General features: G+C 42.7%; 1 protein-coding gene across 1 annotated transcript in view; it reads left to right on the top strand.

Annotated features, from left to right (window-relative positions):
* sema4ba (sema domain, immunoglobulin domain (Ig), transmembrane domain (TM) and short cytoplasmic domain, (semaphorin) 4Ba) overlaps positions 1-21262 on the top strand; it is a 45716-nt gene that overhangs the window by 13210 nt on the left and 11244 nt on the right. The window contains exons 2-8 of the mRNA XM_030794216.1: positions 5013-5450; positions 17109-17269; positions 17702-17764; positions 18118-18216; positions 19208-19319; positions 19471-19587; positions 20104-20261. Coding sequence (XP_030650076.1) covers positions 5327-5450; positions 17109-17269; positions 17702-17764; positions 18118-18216; positions 19208-19319; positions 19471-19587; positions 20104-20261 — 834 coding nt within the window. The 5' untranslated portion in view covers positions 5013-5326. The remainder of the gene's footprint in view (positions 1-5012; positions 5451-17108; positions 17270-17701; positions 17765-18117; positions 18217-19207; positions 19320-19470; positions 19588-20103; positions 20262-21262) is intronic.

The following is a 21262-nucleotide window of genomic DNA, read 5'->3' as shown; positions in this document are numbered from 1 at the left end:
GATGTTTCTTTCTCTCTCTCTCTCTCTCTCTCTTTCTCTCTTTCTCTTTCTCTGCAATAGCAGCAGTCATGTAAGCAAGAGCTATGGGCCAATATCTCATGAGTTGTTGAAATGCTTTAGTTGCGTGACTTAGTCACTGTTCACTGTCACAGTGGATGGGGCAAGAATTACTGTCGTAGCTCTTATCTCTTTCTCTCCATCTCAGTGGTATCTGTGGACCGGGAAGACTGTACAGTGACTGTGCTGGACAGTTTCAACATCGTCATTTTAAGGGCTGTGAGTCATCGGTTCAGGCTGCATGTGTGTGTGTGTGTGTGTGAAATCCCTCCACATCCAAGGACTGATGACACATCTGCGTCTTCACACATCTGAGCCTCGTTTAGAAAAGGAGGTGAGGAAGAGGAAGGTGGGGTTGAGGTGAGAGAATGTTAAAGGGCAGGGGGCCACAGCTGTGAGTGGGAGCTCACAGAGGCCCACCACCGAGGGCTAAACGATGCAGGTGTCCTGCAGCCTGTGTTTACAGGTGTCTGTATGGATGACGCATGCACCAGGAAGGTGGAAAGTGTTATTTATCAATCAGTAGAACACAATTTCAAACCCGACTGGAGAAAATAACAAGTCACCCCCCCTCCCCCCCAACACCCTCCTTCTCCTCATCTCATTCATCTCAAATGGCACATCTGATAGTCAGGGCACCTGTTGCAATAGCACGGGCACAGCTATTTTTGTGACAGACAGGAAATGACATCTGCTGCAATTGCGAGACTTCAGTCCACTGGGATAAACCACCTGATATCTTATCACAATACTGATTATAGTCCAGAATTTGGCCACTTCAAGGTTTGCAATATTGTGCTTTTAACCTTGTCTCTCACACAGAAGAAGTAGTTTGAAGTTATATGTTTGTTACGGCTCCAGTGTTATTGTGTCCTTAATTTAAAGCCATACTTTTGCTTGCATACTGTCTGACTTTTAAACGTTGCTCATTATTGACTGCTTGCTTAAGCTAATATTTAACTCTGATTGATCAGCCAGAGAGAATTCTGCCTCACACTCTGACTTCACCAGCCTGGAAAAGACTAATGTCATCAGTTTTTGGAATATTGTTATTTCCATTTGGACTCTTAAAAACACTGTTGCTTTCTGGACTCTCCCGTGGAGACTGTGTGACTCTAAACTCTCCAGTGTTCAGTGAGAGAGAGTGAATTGGGGCAAGAAAACTCTTAAACAACTGAGGATAGTGGGTCTGGTTTTGTTTTGACTCTGAAACATTTGTTGAATATTTGTCGTCTTTATCCAATTTTCTCGTCAAGTTGCCATCATTTATTGTTCTATGTCACTGACAGAAGTTTGATCCTTCAGATAGAGCTCTGGAGATGTAATCCAAACTCTGGAACAGCAAGAAGCTTCCAGAAGTTTACACAGTGTAGCTGACACTGATCAAGTCAAAGCTAGAGAGACCAGTTGTTCAGGGCACAAGAGAGCTGACTCAAAGAGAGCTGACTGAAAAAGACAGCTTAAAACTGAATAATTAATGGACAGCTATCGTGTTTGTTCACCAAGGTCTATGGCATCAGGATCCTGCTGAGTGTATAGCCATTCATCATAGTGAATGTCTGAAAGGGAAATTAGTTAGACAATGAGATGATTCATGCTAAAAAGATTAGAGAAAGGCATAGAGAATGGCACAGAGAAAGGTGCTGTGTGTGTGTGTGTGTGTGTGTGTGTGTGTGTGTGTGTGTGTGTCTGTGTGTATGTGTGTGTAGGGATTGCTTACAAATCTCAGTGACAACACGCAGAGAGGCTTTTGCTCACTCAGTCAGGCATTCAGGCCTAGTTCCAAACTGTACTTCTTAAATTCATCTCTCAGCCCCCTTTAGCACATGTGACATCTTTTCACAGTTGAAATGGCTTTCAGCAATATGGCACACTATCTGTGGTTACACTATCAGCGTTAAGGCAAACTGCGGGGTCATCTGTTGTTATTATCACAATTATGAGCCAAACTAATCGTTACGGATCTGCTAGTACGTCAAAGCCAATAGCAACCAACTTGCCATGACGACCCAACCGACAAAATCGATCCAAACAGTACATTGTGCTTTTACTGATGGCACGCTTTCGTTATTTGTGTTTCCACATGTTCTCAGTTGGGACATGACTCCAATTTGCCTCTCAGAAAGAGGACTAATGATGCTTGTCGCAAACCTCCTCCACCAATATGGCCCAGTACGTGGCCTTGACCAGCACACGGCACGTTCCACCCCATGCATATGGCCAGTGGGAGGGAAGTGTGACCTTGTAAACAGTAGTCTGAGGTAAGATGGTTGAAACTTGAGGACACACACGCAGGGTAAATTACACTTATTTTGCACGCATCATAAACTGACCAGTGTTAGGGAGTAGCTTTAGTAAACGTACTTTATTTTGTAAATGACCTTCATTTTTTTTGGTATCTCGCTGGTAGTTCAACTAAATTCAGTTCTTTGCAATGTTTTCAGTATTAAGGGGTGATCTTGTAGAGTAGCAGATATAGCAGCAACATTATGTCCTCTCTGGATTCCACTCTTCCTTGCAAAGTAGCTTTGATATATGAACTGCCTTCTTAAAGCGACTATATTAAAACATAAATTCTCTTAAGGATAGCTTTACTGTTACTTAATTTCTTCCAGTGTAAAATAATCTGTGTTCTGGTAAAGTGTATTTTCCCACTTTGTGTAGATTTATATGAAACATCACATAAGCCACTGTATACAAACGTCACAAACATGTATTCTAGGACTGTTTCATAAACTGTCATCATATAATACAGTATAAAGCTGAGTCAAAGTCACGCTGACAATGACAGCCCCCCCCATTCAATCCTCTTTATTTGACATTCATCACAGGCAGGTCGCTTCTTGTGATCTGTCACCTAATCTGATCCTTGCAGTGCATTTTTCATGTCTGTATGGGAAAAAACTCACCTTCAAATGGTCTCTATGTCATAAATATAGATTGTTTCGTGAAGAGTTTCATAACCTGAAGGTTTCTTTTTTTCTTGTGCGTATGTATCATCTATTATTCAAAAGCTCTTGGAAACAGAGCTTCTATTGTCCCTGTGAGAGAATAAGAAAGTTTTACAGAAACATTGACAAACTAGACAACCACAAGTAAAAAGAACTTGAATAATTTGTCTTTCTATTTGCATATAAAGTACTATTCCATTATGAGCTGTTATACAATTACCGTTTTTTTTTTGTTGTTGTTTTGTTTTTGTTTTTTCTAAGACTACACACAAAACTTTGTCTTTGTAATATGACAGTCAAGCCTCGTGTCTGCTTAGTATGGACAGAATGAACTCCTGTAGGGGAGTCTTATACATCTTCAAAATGTTGACTCAACTTCAGAAGCTTGAAGTGTGGGTAGTTCTGAATGTAGTTCATAAAAATTACATGCTGCAATGGATTACAGGGTGGCTTTTTCCTCAAAAGAAAATGTTTCTTTTGGGGGGGAAAAAGGCTTCATATGAAGAGAATCCACGTCATAGTGTGTGTTGCTTTGGGGGCAGGGATGTCTTCAGAACACTTTAGAAGTACAAAGAGTTATCAAAATATTCCCTTTTCGTAATAACATTTTTATTAAAACTTTGATTCTTCAGGCATGCTCGGATAGTAACATGGGAAATAAGAGGACTAGAACCACCAGATAACTCAGCTGTATCTTTTAGTGGTTAGGTCAGTTTAATCCTTAGAAAGCTATAAAAACCATCATGGAGTCGTCAGCATTTACATTTTGGATTATCTGTAAGGGGATTTAACTGAATTTATCCCGTAGCAATCAAAATCACAGTTTTAATTGCTTGTGACAATCAAAACCACTTTAATGCCATTCCATTGATGTGCATAAATGGAAACTGGGTTGGTTCATTTATGGCAGGCGTTATAATAAAACCTTTATTCATTACTATTCTGTTCAAATTGTTCACAGCCCATTTATTTTGCTTCACAGTTAGGTCTTTATACGTTCACATGGTTTGTCATTCATACTGGGATGAAGTGAATCTCCTTTATAAGTTTAAATTGTTTACCTAAAGATTGAGGAAACACAGACCTGAAGATTATGTCTGGTGTTGAACTGAAGTGAATTCTGAATGGCAGTTCTCCAATGAAAAGCAATACGGTCCAGAACTTGTCTTGATCCTTCTCCAGGAAATTGGCCTGTTATATTGTGTATATTCTACATTATGTAATTATCAGTTTAATTGTCAGATCAGTGCAATAAATAATGCCTCAGACTATGGTTAGATGTTCTAGACAGTGTGAACTGAAGGGAACAGAGTGTGTGTCTGGTCTGACGGAGCAAAGGTTATCACGGAAATGTGAGCCGTAATCTAAGACGGACACACCTCCACTTCACTCAGGTGTGTTGCCTACGAAACGAAACTGCTTCTAAGGCATCTTCCATTAATGCCTTACCAGTGTCAGATACATCACACACACACACACACACAAACAACAGTTCAGAGGCTGAATGGTGTTCTGTGACAAACTTCCTACAACCTGATCGTACACCCCGCGGGTCCAGAAGACTGCTCACATTTTGTGTATCATTGTCTAAAGGATCAGTTTCCTCTTTAGCTCTTTCCACAGAAACTCAAACAAAGTCCAAGTCTGGTCCATCAGGACCAACATACTTAACTACGACATTTATGGATAGTAAGATCAGAGTTATAAATAAAAAGGTGTTTTTTCCCTTCTTTTCTTTTTCTGTCAACTATAGTGAATGTTATCAGGAAGAGATTGAATTTCATGCATGTTTTTGTCCAGCTGAACTGGCTTCTTTAGTAAAATTGGTGCTGAAGAAACCATGTTGTAAAATACAAGTGCTTAGTATCCTGAATATTCTTTTCAAAACCATAGGCATTCACAAAAGTTCATCAGAAATTTGGTTTCTGTTCTGATGGAGCAACTTTAAAAAGCGACAAACGTGACTTGAATTAACGTTATTTTGCTTCGTTTGTCTTTGAACAGGTTTCTGAGGATCCTCTGGAGTAGACAGCTTGTACAGTCATATGGAGACTGAGTGGAGCAGGCTTGCTGTTCGAAGAAATTTGTTTTCACATGTAAGGTCAGTGCTGTGAACTGGCCTCATCCTCCTCTGCAGCACAGAATCACTCCCAACTCTGTGTCCACCCCCCTACCCTCTTAAAGTCTACTGAGGAGCACAGAATCTGAGCTACAGGAAAAGAGGAGAGAAAAAGGAGAGAAAAATAAACATTTAGAGGAAAGAAGTTCTTCATGAGTTCTACAAAGTCCCAGCAGGTGAAACAAGCTCACTGAGAGACATGAGGAGAGCAGTAAACATGGTTCGGCTATTCCCTCTCCTGGCCCTCTCTCTCCTACAGGCGAACTTTGCCCGAACGTCCGTCCTGGAAGATGACGTCACCCCTCGTCTCAGCTTCTCGCACGGTAAGAACGAGTCCTTACAAACTGCTCCTCCTGCATTACCATAACGTCTCGTATAAACAGAGCCTCCCCGTAGAATTGCTCTGCAGTCATTCCCTGCGACGCAAGTACGGCGAAGTAAACACGCCACTTCTCCAGTTCCATCCGAACAGACCGAAGGCACGCAGTTAATGAGTCAGCCGTGTTTACTCTAGTCCTGACCCCCACCCCCCCAACCCCCACCCACACACCATTCCATGTATATAGATCATCCATTTACTGAAAAGTGCGTCAGGAGAGCCGGCCCCATTGGTACACTATAAATAAGCTTAGTGTTTTGGGACTGGCGTTGTCTTCCACAGGGTGCTGAGTGCTGTGAGGGGCTCTTCACTGTTCACACATGTTATTGTTGGGTCTGTTTCCCTGCAGTATCTCTTACTGAAGGGTGATAGCTAGAGAGACTAAGAGAAACCTGCTCATTTCTTAACCTCTGATGTTTAAGTACAGAAATTGTTCGTTGGGGCACTGGCCTTACATAAATACTCTGCCCATGTGTGAAGTCTGCTTTCTCTGTTCAGTTTTTTTACAGTCACATAGCTTTTTGTGATACTTAGAAAAACACACATACATACACACACACACACTGTATGTACATTAAGACAAGAGCCACTTTGTTACTGATACACGATACTTTCTCCGCCTGTGCTTTTAAATCCATTCAGCTGAGTCCCCACATTTCACCACTTTCCATCCACAATGGTGCCAAAGCCAATCTAAGACCCTCTTTCTGAATGGCAGGTTCATTAGACTATGTCCTTAGCAGGCCCGAGCAGGTCAGAACAAGCTCATTGGAGAGTCACTCATCCAAAGCTATGTGTCACAGTCTCTCGTAAACACTAGAAAGTTTTACAGTTTCCCTCCTCATTGTGACAGCATTGTGACTAATAATTACACCGGGAGGGGCAAGTTGAATATCATGAAATGTTAGTAGGTCTAACTTGTGGTGTTCACATCAACAACGCTGTCAAAAGAGTTAAAATGAGGTGCATTTGTGACCCATGCTAATGAAAATAATGCAGATTCAAAGGCCCGTAACAGTGCTGCGTGCACTGAATCTTTGTGGAGTATTGTGGCACGTGTGTAAAAGACTAGGAATTGAACAAAACCATTGCATGATGGGGCTGTTTTTGCTCTACAGCTGGTCCTGGCCTTGATATTGGACATGATTTACTGATTTTTCCACTAAAGAAGAGGAAAGTTAGGGTACATAATTCCAGTTTTCAACATCACTCATTAAAGATGAAGAACATTGTGGTTTATGGAGATGAGTGTGTGGAACAGAAGAAAAATATTCACATTTTGGCTCTAATAAAAAGGTTGGATAGGCTGGATAAAACACAACACTTCAATGGTGTTGTCAGAACATCTGCATACATCTGCATCCATTTAAAAAAGAAAAATTCCCTTCATCATCCACAGAAATCCAAATGAAGGATTAAAATAGGTCAGAGAAGCCCCCTGTTTTAAGCCCTACCTGCCTGAGCCTGTCTCATATCTCTTAACAGGGCCCAGCCTGCATAATCAGAGTTAATCTCTCTCACCTGCCAGTCCACAAACACAGAACCCTGCTGTGCCATGTTTGCCAGAAACGCACAGTCATTCACACAGGCCTCTCTTCTCCTTTCCTAAAAACAGTAATATTTGATTTTCGGACTGATTCACGAGCCAGACTCTTCACTGTGAAACCCTGTTCAGAGAAACATCATTGGTCTATTCAGAGAACATCTTCACTATCTCTGTTTTACCACAAGGAATTCTGCCCATTCACTTTTTTTTGTCTTTGTCAGTGAGTTGTTTTCTTCTCTGCCGTTTTGTCCTTTTATAAACTCTTTCCTGCTTGTACCACGTGACTTACATTTACTCAAAACAAATATTGTTCCCTAAAAAGTGATTGGCTGGCTAAAAGAGAGAGCAAGTCTTACAGATATAGACTTCAGAAATTCATATAAATGTCTCAAACTTAAGGACTGACACATTTGAAAAGCAACATGGAGGTGCGCTGGCGCCCCTCACAACATAAAGTTTAAAGTTACAGCCTCATAACTATTTACTGGTGCACTAAAGCTCTTAGAAGAAACTGGTCAGGTCACATTGACTTTTCAGGCTTAGGGACGCGAAAGAAAGTTCACAAAACTGGGACAGTGATGTGGAACAGACTCACATAGAGAGGAGCTCTCTGGGGAGAGAGCAACACTCTAGCTTGTGTTGATTAACTCGTCCTCAGGTGTCCCTGCTCCTCTGTGTGTGTGTGTGTGTGTGTGTGCGCGTGCGTGTGTGTGTGCGCGTGCGTGTGTGTGTGTGTGTGCGTGCGTGTGTGTGCGTGTGAGAGTGCGCTTCTGAGTAGCTTGTAACACACTCCTGGAAAACAAACAATCGGGATTATGACGACAGGGATGCTTTATGCCAGAGGCTTATCTAGTGAGACGTCACTGTTGATCACATTTCCTTGCCTCTTGCACAACCGGCTCCTTGTCACAGCGTGTTTAACGTATCACAGCTACAGTGTGCACACACACGTGCACGCGCGCACACACACGCACGCGCGCACACACACGCACGCGCGCACACACACGCACACACACTTCTAGATGCAGAAGAATTAACAGCAGGGGCTACAGAACTAGGACCCTTGCCCCATATTTTGTTTTCACAACTCTTAGACAGCCACTTACCCTCATGTGGAGCTCCAGGAGAAAGGGCAGAGCTGGCCCTGCCCTGGCTGAGCGACAGTAACATTTTCCTGGCTGCTGTTTCCCTCCCCTCCCCTATCCTCCCTTCTCTTCCATGCATCCGCCCCTTTAATGAAGAGGCTAATCTGGCATGAATAATGAATGGGGATTTGTGTGTGTTATGGAGCGAATATTCGTCTGCTTCTCATTACGCGCCTATCAGGAGGGATCAGGGGTCCAGCAAAGGACAGACTACATCTGTTTTCTCTCTCTCTCTTCTTTTGTTCCTGTCCTTAACACAGATCAAGCTTAGAGGGTGGTTTAAGAAGATGCCTAAAGCTGCTTTAACCTAGCCATCTTTGCTTATCAGACAACTTATATTCCCACTGTTGCTGTATGTTAGATCTATAGGATGCAGTGTTGTACAGTGCTGGGTTGATGTCTAACTCCCAGGGGTAAATAACCTATACAGTTGTTAAGTTGGGAAGTTGTGGAAAACCAGCATTGAAGAGGGCATGCTGCTGGTGGTGGAGGGGTCAGGGGGAGTTGGGGTATGTGTGTGTGTGGGGGGGGGGGGGGGGGGGGTGGGTGTCCTTAGCCTATATGATGCTACAAAGACTTGTGGAATTATTCACGTGGAAAGAAATCGGCCTGACAGTCTTGTCAAATGTGATAACACATCTTCCAGGCATGCATGTACGTTCTATATGTTTGTGTGTGTGTATACATATATATATTTGTGTGTGCACACGTGTGTGTGTGTGCGTGTGTGTGTGTGTGTGTGAAGTGTGGCTCATGCCTTTGGACCTACATGTCTGTGAGGGATTTCATCTTGCAATGTTCAGACATGCTTGTTCCATGCATGCGCATGGAAAACCAGCCTTGCACAAAGGCTTGTTACATACATGTTGTCATCCGATATTTAATGTATCACATCTAAACGCAAGTGGGAAAACGCTGCATTCCAAGAGAGAGATATGCAATTCAAAATGAACAATGTGTACGTCACATAAGACGTCACATTTTACACATTTACAATCTTTTAAAAGGGCTCGTGACATTTTAGAAAATGCTTTATGACATTAGACACAATGTTTATCACAGTGTAGATTCTTTGGTTTTGGACTTTGTTTTACATACAGCAATTAAACAGTTGCTCTTTGTACGGATGTAAATAGTAACTAAATGAAGAATTGTCGTAGCCCATTTCATTGTCAGAATGCAGAGACAAAGACTTTTGCTGCCGCTTTGGTTCATTCTGTTTTGTTTTCATTGCATCTTGATGCCACTGATTTTGACCTTACCCCTGTTGAAACAGTCTTTCTCTGTAAGGGAATTGAGTGTAAAGTCATAAATCACACTTGACAGACTCTACAAAAGGATCATGTACATTTCTATTTCCTCATTGTTATAGGCGATGATGGTAGTAAAGATGGTGGTGTGTATGTGTCTGTGTTTGAGTATCATATTGCTGTATGAAAACTTTCGTTTGTGAGAGGTGTCGCTGGCAAAGTATCCTCTGTGTGTGTGTGTGTGGTGACTAAAATATATTTTGGCAGTTCACATCTTTGGTCACTGACCTCTTTCTGAGGTTGGGACACTGTATCAAGCTACTGTTTCAGCCTGGGAGAAAAATTTTAGCTCAGATACAAAGCTGTTTGGAAATTGGAGGTTACGCAACGGTCGGAGGTGTTTGGGCAGTTTTGCCAGTGAGGAGGGAAGTTTAATTAGATTCTTTTGCCCAATAAATGTTCTTATGGTACTCATGAAACTTGTAATTGTACCTCAGTGCCTTGTGAATTTTTCAGTACTCATTAATGCATCTATTTTTTTTATTGACCCCTGAACTGCTGCGTTTGGCACTGCATTTTAGACTTTTCTTCCTCTGTACATGTTTTCTGAGGGGCTGTTTTTTTCAGTGACACATTTTTTGAGTTTTACTCAGCCAAACTCATGTTTGACCAGAGCAGAATTCCAGCACAATCACCACGGAATTAGCTCGTGCCAATATGCCGTCGCTGTGTGTGCTAACATCTCACTGCTAACAGAGGGGTCTTCCCGTCCCTCTCCTTAAGACAAACACAAATCTCTCACAGCTTGCCTGACGACTCTCCTGGTGGATCTTCCCCTCTGGGCTGTATGCCTTAAAATTTTCCAGATGCTTCTATCTCAGAGAGCCCTCTCAAAGCCACTACCTCAACCCTCTTTTAGCCTCATACTGCTCTCTCTGTCTCTCTCTCTCTGTTAAATAATGTATACTCTGTATCATTCCATTCACCGTGAACGCTGGACTACAGAGTACACTACACTGCTTTTCCAGCTGTACTCATCTCTCCTTGTCTTTGTGCTGTATCTGCTGCATTTTTTTTATTCACTCCACTTTGTGCGTTATGTGAAATGAAAAAGGGGACTAAAGTGAAGGAGAAGGAGTGTTGACCAAGTACTCTCCTCAGCCCCTCCTGGGAGAATACTTTCACCACAGTGAGGTGAGATGAAGAGTAGAGAGAGGGACAGCACATGTAGGTTGCTGTAGAGCTCCATTTGCTATTTAGTCTCTCCATAAGCTTTAAAAGAAACCCTCGAATTACAGGTTAGAAGAGCAAATGAATTAATGAATTCGCTTAAATGCATACGTTTGTGTGTGTTATGTGTGCGTGTGTTATGTGTGCGTGTGCGTGTGCGTGTGCGTGTGTGTGTGTGTGTGTGTGTGCACGCATGCGTGTGTGTTTGTGAGAGAGAGAGAGAGAGAGCGTTTCTGCAAGCATGTGTCTGTTTTTCTGAGCACATCTGCTTGCTGATGGAATCTTCAGATGACAAGTTTTAGGGCTCAGAGTGGTTACAGACTCTACAGGTGTGTTTTAAAAATCAGAACATCAGAGCGGTATTTAAGCCGTTTCTTCTGGTCTGACGGTGGAAAAAAAAGTGCTTCACTCTCCATTCCACTCACAAAGCTTAAACACTTTCTTACAGACCACAGCGTCTGAGTTTCATTGACTTAACCTACTTTCCCTCCAGTATTCACTCAATCCCTCTCTATCTTATCCACAGCCTTAACTGTATTTCTAGTTATTGGAAAATATCTGATGCGTTTTTTCCCCCCAAAGAAACCATAAACCTCTCCCTCTAAGAGGCCAAGTTCTACTCATTGTTTAAAGCCCCTGTAAGAATATACCAGGTGAAAGCAGGAGAGACGGAGGGGGAGAAGAAAAAAGTGTTTGTACGTAAGAAAGATTTAGACCATCTGGATGCACTTAGATGTTGCTGAGATATTTGTGTTTTGAATGGACTTAATAAGTCCCAGAGGCTTCTGCACTCTTCTCAAGGTACCCTTCATTTGCCTTGAATATGGAGATTGTGTGTCTGACTGAAAGGACTGGATACTCTTGAAACTGAGGGCTGCCTGTCATTGCAGATGAACATCTGTAAACTGAATCAGTGCCCGGTGCTCATATGCCCGTCATGCCCTCCACGCAGCTTTGTCTTTTTGTTCTTCTGCTTGGTCTTGTGCTGTGGGACTTTGACCTTGGCTCTGAGGAAAAACTGGGACATGTTTATGGATGGACCGAGACTAAAAACAGGGCGTCGGACATGCCTGTAATGGAGTGATATCAGAATTCTAAAACAGTTTTGTGGGGAGAGGAGAAAAGAAACAGGTGGAGAGGGAAGGAGGGAGGGATGAGAGGATGAAATACAGCCAAAGAGAGAGATGAAGAAATTCAATTTGTCCACATTGTTTGCTGGACTGACAGACTCCAAATTAAAAAAGCGGTTTGAATAGACAGTGTATTTCATTACCTCAGTGGGAGATGTCATTCTGATGACATCTGGTGATGACATCATTGTTTTTCCCACTTATACGAAACACTGGATTGACACTTAAACGACAGAACAGAGTAAACACATTTGCCTGTGTATGCTCTCTCTCTCTCTCTCTCTCTCTATTGATCTGTCTCTATCAGGACATACGATATCTATATTTACAGGGCCGTTATATCCTGTTTTCATATCTTAGGGTCTGCACTAACCGTATCTCTTACGTCAATACATTGTTTGACATTTCCTGAATAAGTGTAACCAGTGCTGTGTCATGACATAACATCAAACATTACCCAGAATAACATGTTTCAGTGTAGCATCAGTCACCACTGCTCTCTATGATTCCTGTATTATTTGAGCAGACCGTAACAACAGGAGTGTCAGATGAAGGAAATCAAGTTTTTCACTTTTAGAATACCGGGTCTTTGAACGCTGATATCCATCAAAAACAGTAGGCATTTACTTAAATGGGCTGCCTGTATCTGCTAAGATGCCAAACGAAACACATGGCTTTGATCTCCCAGACTAAGGGACAGATTGTTCCACACTCTTGTAGTCTTTTTCCATGGGATACTCTGCGCTTCTAATTAATTTTGGGCTTTCTCTATGGAGGGACCCATCGGGAATTCCACTCTCTACAAAACGCTGAAGGTTCCTCTAAAAGCTGGCATAATTAATTCCCCCCTCCTAAATGGATTAGCGAGCAGAGCACAGAGGATATCACAATCCATTTAGCAGTGGCATTCTCCAAAAATGACATGTAATTGCATAATGGCGGTAATGATCTCATATTGCTTACAGCTGCCTGAGGTTACGGCATCCCTTCACTGTGTGCATGCCCTTTTGTGTGTAACGCTACAAGTGTTGAGCATGAGCATAGCCTGGGGGTCATTAAGGAAGTTCTCTCTCTCTCCTTCCCAAACACATACACACACACACACACACACACACACATCTCACTCTTTCTGTCTCTGTCAGTCATGTTCTTTGCCCCTTCTCTTCTCCCTTTCTTGTAAAAGAGAGAATGTTAAGAGAGGGAAAGACAGAAGTTAGATGTGTGTATGTGTGTGTGTGTGTGTGTGTGTGTGAAGCGGACTGGCAGTGCTCATGGATGTGCTCATATCATGTTTGAGCACCATTTGATGAATGGACTCTGAGTGTGATTGACACCGGTCTGAGACTGAGGGGAGAGAACAGAGCCTCTGTATACAACGAAATCACACCAGAGAGAGAGAGGAGGAAAGTGAAGACAAAATGTACTATTTACCTCCTCTTTTCTGTCTGACACATTTCCTCAGACATAAATCAGGATCAAAGTTTCAAAAGAAGAGGAATCAACTAGAATAAATCGGTTGTGTTTACCTGAGACTTTCCGTGACATCACAGTGTGCCTTTGACATTATTTGGTGGCTGCGCTCCATTTGGCATTACATATACACATGTAACAGAGGTAGAGAGAGATTCAGGTGAGCACTGGGGTGTGACAGGCAGTGTTTAGGACTGGCAGTACATAGAAGGAGGGTTTTAGTGGGGCGCAGCATAGTGACGTCAAACTACTAAGGATATATTAATCTTCTCTAGACCCCAGAGACGGTGCCTGATGTGTACCCTCCTTAGCAGTCCCACTCCTCACAACGACTGCATCACGCACACACACACACACACAAACACACGCGCGCACACACACACACACACACACACACACACACACACACAACCCAGTGGCTCCAGCACACACTCACAGCGCTTTCTCTCTTGAGTGCTCAGTCTAAACAGGATGAAACTCTTTCCCCAGAGATCACCTAGAAGTGAACTTTTAAAGGCCTGTGGGAGAGAGACCAGCATCATAATGCCTCACATACGCAGACACACACACACACACTCACACACACACTCACACACACTCACACACACACACACACTCACACTCACACTCACACACACTCACACACACACACACACTCACACTCACACACACACACATACACACACACACACGCACGCATGCACGTGCACACAAAACATGCGCACACACTCACTTACACACACACTCACGCACACTTACACACACACACCCGCACGCGCACAAACACACACACACACACTCTCACACACAAGCTGCCACACACACACACACTCTGAGGGGGAGCTGCCCTGCTACCCTCAGTCACACACAGTAAGTCTCTGGGAAGAGGAAGATGATGAAGAAGACAGAGGGGTCAGTTAGTTTGACCTGCAGGGGGGCGGGGCCTGCTGGAGCCTGCGCCAGTGACAGCTAGCTTTTACATTCTTTCATGCTTCTTTCTCTCTCCTCTTTCTTTAAATTATTACATTTTTGCCCTTTAAAGAATGCTTTGGAGTGCTAGATACTTTTAATGTCAAATATGTTTCATCTGAAGCATCCTCCTCGATTTTTCTAATGTAAACAATGTGTTTTGAGACAGCATTCCTTAGTCAAGGTTTGTGAGAAGAGTTGGGCTCCTGCACAGACGTACAGTCTGTGTGTTAACTAAGTTTATCAACTCTCTTACATTTTAAATCTGTCAGTCTTTGCTTTCACTATAGCTACATGGATGTGTATGGTATACTACATGAAGAGTAATCTTCAATAATAAACTTATTTTAACTTTTGATTTTGGTTCAAGGATTGAGGCCACAAACTTTTATGTTCACTTAACTCGAGCGAAACCTGGTCTGTTTTTGATTAATACTTGCTCCAAACCATAGAGCAGATGTTTTATAGAATCCATTCTGCTACATCTATAGTACTCCAAAGTTTTATAGCTTGCATTGCAGCTGCACCTTCATCCATCTGCAGAGTGTGCCAAACATCCCTCAGCTCTACAACAGTCTGGGCCTGAACAACCCAAATGGGCGAGTTTTGCATGTCAATAACGCGCCATTCTCGCAGAGTTTGTCAGCGGCATTTGCAACATAAGTTTGCCAACACAAATGTGCTATTTTTTTTTAAAGCCAAGTATGAATATCTTAAATTATTTTTTGAGATTATTCAGCAGAACTGAAGTTCTCAGAGTCATGCACCTCAGTGGAAAAATTAATTTTGAAAAAAAAAAGAAGAAAAGCAAATGGATGATCCTAAACAAATGGACTAATACATGACACAAAATAGGCAGCCTAAAATTTAAAAAAAAAAAAAAAAAGGAAAAAGCTCATAGCCCATGTGAATTTTGCTTAATGGCAGCCAATTATCTGCCTCATTGTGTTAGCAGTAGGAGGGGAGGATGACGGCAGTGACTTGACACAAGAGAATAATTGGGGAACGGTGCTCCTCGGTGAAAAACCCTCTAAAGCTTTGTTTTGTTTTCAGCTTTGCCCCTTTGTCTTTTCCTCTATTAAATCGCTATTAGAAGATCTCCGAAGCTCTGTGAAGTAAATGCTATGGGTGTCAAGTGGAATCCCATTTTGTTCCATTATCAGAGTGGGGAGAAAGAGAGAGAGAGAGAGAGAGACAGAGGCAGAGACATAGATGGACACAGAGAGACAGAAAGAGAGGGGAAAACTCGAGAAAGAAACGAATAGGGATGTCACAATAGAACAAGTTTGGTAGTGCTGAAAGGTGTAGAGAGAAATATAATGGTAGAAAGGAGAGAAAGAGAGAGAGAGAGGGAGAAAGTGGGAGAGAGAAAAGTGCCCCTGCAGGGCAGGTTGGTGGTGATGTATGGTGTTTAGAGAGAGGATCCTCATGGAGTGGAGCAGACAGATTTAGCTGTAATAAGGCCCCCTGGTAGAGGGATGATGCCCTATTATTACTGAGCCAGCTCCCTTGGGAGGGTGCAAGAACTTGCACACACACACACACACACATCCTCTAAGGCAACATAGCAGGAACTGGTAATGTGACAGCTGGTATATGACTGCTCTCAGACCACACAGAGTCCAGGGCTTTGCCTTTGGAACAGTAATTAAGCTACACGTCCAGAGGAACTAACCATGGCTAATAACAGTGTGTTTGAATACAGCCGTTTAAAAATATCTGGATCAAGATTATATTGATTTACAAAGACATCCATGATTGACTGGATCGATTTTATGCACTGCTTGTTGTGTGATCTCAGAGTAAAAATGTTGTCATTTGAAATGGTCACAGATTGGAGTAGAGGGACTTGACACGGGAAGGCGTTTGGTTAAGAAGCCAAGCTGTGCCTAGCCCATAAACCCTGTTAAATCTGTGTATGCTTGGTTGTGTACTGTTACAGAAAGTGGGATGTGATAATAAGGCGCTTGAGTTCAGACAGTTCAAAAAGCAAATAAAACAAACAGAGAACTTAGACAGCACTATGCATGGTTTCTCGTAACATGTTTTTTCTTTACACCAAATTCCACAACTTTGTTTACGGTGAAGGGGAGACGAGATCACTTTATGGGCGTCTTGTCAGCTATAGCATGCTGAGTTGAGGAATTTGGCATGAAGGTGCGGGACTTTTCTGTATGTGCTGTATATGGGAGATGGAATCATTTGACACACGAGTTTGAAGACTTTCAAAGGACTGTCAATCCACAGGGAGGGAGCGATGTCAACTAACACAAAGTCCTTAAACTCTAAGCACCCCAATGACTTTGCACCCACAATTTGTGGCTGAGCCAAGCTGATCTTTTAACAACACGCCCCCTATTGGGTAAAAGACAACAACAACAAAAAAAAACACAGGCTTTCTTGCAGAAGTGAACTGGTTGACATGGCAACAGAAAAACAGCCTAAGGGAGCCCTGTCAGTAATAACACCTTGCAGTGGTGCTTTTGAGATGAACATACATCTCAGTGCTACGTGTGAACCTTCTTGCACACACACACACACACACACACACAGACATGTTCCGCACCCGTTTGAACCTATTTTTGTGCCGTTCGTTGCTTGTGTACTCTACCTATTTATTGTCCATGTCAGAGCTATCTGGCATGAAGGTTCTGGTATACTCTGTGTAAAACTGATCATTTTCTGTACATATGCACATGTATATACAGCGCACCATGTTTGTCTCCATGAGATCAGCATTGACAGTTTGCCTGTTTCTGTGTATTAACTCATAATTTCTTTGCTAGGAGAAAACATACATGACTTAATAAGGACTTTTGATTCTCTTTCTTTCTTCATTCTTCTCCCTTTTGCTCCTTCCAGATTCGATAGAGAGGTCACTCAAGAGGTTTTCAGCCGATGGAATCTTCAATTACACTTCTCTGCTCCTCAGCAAGGAAGATAACATGCTTTACGTTGGAGCAAGAGAAGCCCTCTTTGCACTCAACCTCACTGATATTGGCAAAGTCAAGCTGCAGCGCAATGTGAGTGTGTGTATGTGTGTGTATGTGTGTGTATGCCTTGTTATGAGCAAGTACTGTAGTGTATCTGTGTGTGTTCATGCTTGGTATTTATAAGTGTGTTCATTTTTGTTTATGTGTGCAAGAGTGCATGTTTGTGTATCCAGTTATACAGCATGATAAATCTGTTGCTATCAGTGTTTTCTTTGGCCATTAGTCAGCAAAGGTTTCACAATCCCTTTCATTTGAAAGGTGACACTCCCAGAAAAACAGGAGTAAAATATGTATTTGGCGTGTACGCCTGAGAGATAGGGATTTCAGTGATGGATGACAAAAAAAACAAACACCTTTCGAAACAGTTGATGGCCCAACCCTGTTCAATATAACTCTTCATCAAATATACAACACGATAAATTGATTACTGTTGTTTCTGTTTTTTTTTGTTTTTTTTTAAAGTTGACGTGGGGCACATCAGACAGAAAACGTGCGGAGTGCAGTTTTAAAGGAAAAGATTTGCAGGTGAGTGATTTTTTTTTTCTCTCTCTCTTTCAAAAGCTCTCAACATTCATCAGACACACCAATCATTATTGAATCATTGCTCCGTTTATTGTGACTAAACACCACATTCTATTAAAACTGGTGACAAGACACATGAACCCATTAAATGGAATGGTTTTTATTAAGTGGAACATTGCCCAGTAATGTGTATATGAGTTTAGAGGGAAGCCTGGTCAAACAGATCAGCCTTTTTCATTTTTGTTCCGTATGATGGTTCGTCGTTCTCTCTGAAACAGTGTATTTTTATGGGGGAGCTCTCTTAAGCCTGACATGTTTATGACCGTCTCTTTCTCTCTCTTCTGTTTCTTCTCCAGACTGATTGCTTCAATTACATAAAGATTCTACTGCGTGTGAATGCCACTCATCTTTATGTGTGTGGAACATATGCTTTCAGTCCCATTTGCACATACATTGTAAGTATACTTTAGTGTGTATGTGTGTGTGTATGTGTGTGTGATTGCTTGTGTGTGTGTGTGTAGTCATGTGTATGCCTGTGTGTTTTGCTGTTGGAATCTGCCGCAGGAGTCTTCTATGCTTCAGTGGGCTACATGGGGAAAGTAATTAGCCATGTAATTTACTCACTCAGTCAAAATCCCTGTGCTGAAATCCCCTTCCACAGCCCTGGAAGGTGACTGATATTTGTCTGAGAAAAAGCCCACTCTGGCGCGGCTCCCTGCTGAGCATCTACTGGGAGAGAAAGAGATGGCTGACTAAGGAAGGCTAGGTTGTACAGCACGTCTACCTATGAGTTAGAAAATGTTACTGGATGCGTGGATGGATAGTCAAATGGTTAAAAGGATGAACACAGACAGACAGACAGACACACAGACAGACAGACAGATAGACAGATAGATAGATAGATGCCAGTGGAAAATCAGAGCCAGGTTCAGTCAGTTTAAGGCTTGCGCATAAAAACATTACTGCTGGGGTAATCAACGCTGAGTTTGCAGAATGTGGAGACTTCGCCTAGTTCAGAGCACACTTCCATGCTCCTTATGTCCCTATAAAGACATTCTGTGTGTCCCCATTTACTGGAACAGAAAAACATTGGGGCTGTGTTAACATTGGGCCTCTTGGCAGAACTTTGGGTTCTGACCCGAGATTCCATGAGCTGAGCAACTCCTGTCTATCTGTCTATTATCTGCTTTGGCCCACACACAAACACAAACACACAGACACCCAACACGCAGAGTGTTCTCCAGTGCTCTGATTACTCTCTCAAAATTTATCTCAGTAACAACATGTCAACATGTCCAACTGAAAAGCAGCATTCTGTGCTTAGGGATGAGTTTTATCAGTAGTCTTCAGTGTATTTTGTCTGAGTGTACTCTGTGTGTGTGTGTGTGTGTGTGTGTGTGTGTGTGTGTGTGTGTGTGTGCGCGTGCGTGCATGCGTGCTTTCCAGAACACAGCAGATTTCACTCTAGTTCGCACCGAGACAGGAGAGATAGTGACAGAGGATGGCCGAGGCAGATGTCCTTTCAACCCCGAGTACAAATCCACCGCCATCATGGCTGGTAGGTGTTACAGCAGAAAGAGAGCCTTTCTTTTCCCCAAGATAAACATTCTTCCTCAAAACTGTAGAATTTCAGTACGACTCTAAATTCAGTTCAGTTTCAAACTTACTTACCTCTGTTTTTCTGCTGCCTCATTTGGGTTTCTCTGCAGATGGTGAGCTTTATGCTGGCACGGTCAGTAATTTCCAAGGGAACGAACCAATCATTTACAAGAGTCTTGGCCCAGGCACTGCCCTAAAGACAGAGAATTCACTGAACTGGCTTCAAGGTAAGGCTGAAGGCCTTTTGGTTCACTCGCTGTTCTCTTCTTCTCCTCCTGTCATCCCATAGGAGAAATCCCCCCTCCCAAACATTATCCTCACCAACTGATAAAACACATACAACTGTTGCAAAAGCAACAGGAGTAGTTATTCCATCTTTGGTCAAAGAATTCTCTTTATCTCAAATGGTGATAAAATTGATGAAATGCACACATCTTTTTTTTTTTTGTATCAGAGATGTTCTATTTGAACTTTTAAACCTTTACGTTTTCCCTGGAACAAGTGTCAGTGGGTTTTCACAGGTGAAACAGAGGGACGTATTTGACAATCTTTGTTCTGTACAACTAGTACAATTCCACCACTTTGACACAGTTCTCCTGCTACTAACCGAACTGAAGCCGAAAATGTTCAGAAAACTCAGAAAACTTTGAGGAGGGTTACACATCATCCCAACTTATACTGTTGGCAATATTGTGTACGCAACATTATGTTTTGATAGTTTGTTCTCTATTTTCATCTTCCAGACCCTGCTTTTGTCGGCTCTGCCTACATCCAAGAGAGTTTACCAAAAGGAAACCTCTTGGGAGATGATGACAAGATCTACTTCTTCTTCAGCGAAGCGGGGAAGGAATTTGATTTCTTTGACAACACAATCGTGTCTCGTATCGCTCGCGTATGCAAGGTAAGCAGGAGATTGGAAGCCCATCTGGAGTAAAAAGAGGGTCTCTAAGGGAGGGGTCAGTTCCCCTCTTCAGCCAAAGTCTGCTACACTCACACTACTTCCCCAAAGCTCCACCCATCTTCTGCTCCCCCTAGTCCCCCAGCACTGGAATCTGGTGGGGAGGCAAACTAGCACGCTTGTGTGTAGGAGTGAGTGAGTGAGTATGTGCGTGCATGGGCGTATCCACACTCCGCATGTTGTGATAGCGGAGGCAGTGGATATGCAGGCTTTGTGTGGAGGGACGCACTGGCTCATGTTACAGAGAAACATTTCTACTATATAGTTTTTTTTTCCCCTTCATGCTGGCTTCCTCCTCTTCACTTGGCTCCTCTACGCCTTCCATTCTTATCACATTTCAGCAAATATTAGCATACAGATTTTTTTGAGTACAGTCTTTAAAATGGCTTCTCTCTCTCCTCTCAACTCCTGCTATATCCCGCATCTGTTTTTGACTGAGAGATCACAGACGTTGTGTTTGTGATGTAATGTGCATTATCCTAGAGATAATGTGAAACAACTGGCAACAGGTTACTGAGTGCCACCAGACCGGCCTGTCTCAGGGACGTAGGATTCTAAGCGGTCTTTGAGCAGGACATTGGCTACCAATACACTGTAACAAATTAAAAAAAATATTCTCCAGGCTTCTGTTACATAGATTACCAACTGATCAGCTGCTTTGATATGGAGAGAGGCATGAGACGGCTTCGTCCTCCTAGAACAGGCACAGCTCTCCTCGCAAACAAACAGCAGTGAATCCACCTGAGCCTGTTATCAGCGTTAATTAGAACATATTAACCATGATGAGACGTGAAATAGTGCGACGCCAAGGGGGCTGACTTGCAATCCCTTTTTCAGTTGCATTCTGTGGCTCGTTTCTAATTTAATATCCTCGGCTTCACCGTTCATTCTGTGCTCGTTTCGACACTTGACGCCGAACTGCGGGCATGCTTCGCATCTTAAAG

This window comes from Chanos chanos, chromosome 2 (genome assembly GCF_902362185.1).
Source record: "Chanos chanos chromosome 2, fChaCha1.1, whole genome shotgun sequence".
NCBI classification, from domain to species: domain Eukaryota; kingdom Metazoa; phylum Chordata; class Actinopteri; order Gonorynchiformes; family Chanidae; genus Chanos; species Chanos chanos.
The sequence above is the reverse complement of the archived record's forward strand: the minus strand, read 5'-3'. Positions and strand labels throughout refer to the sequence as shown.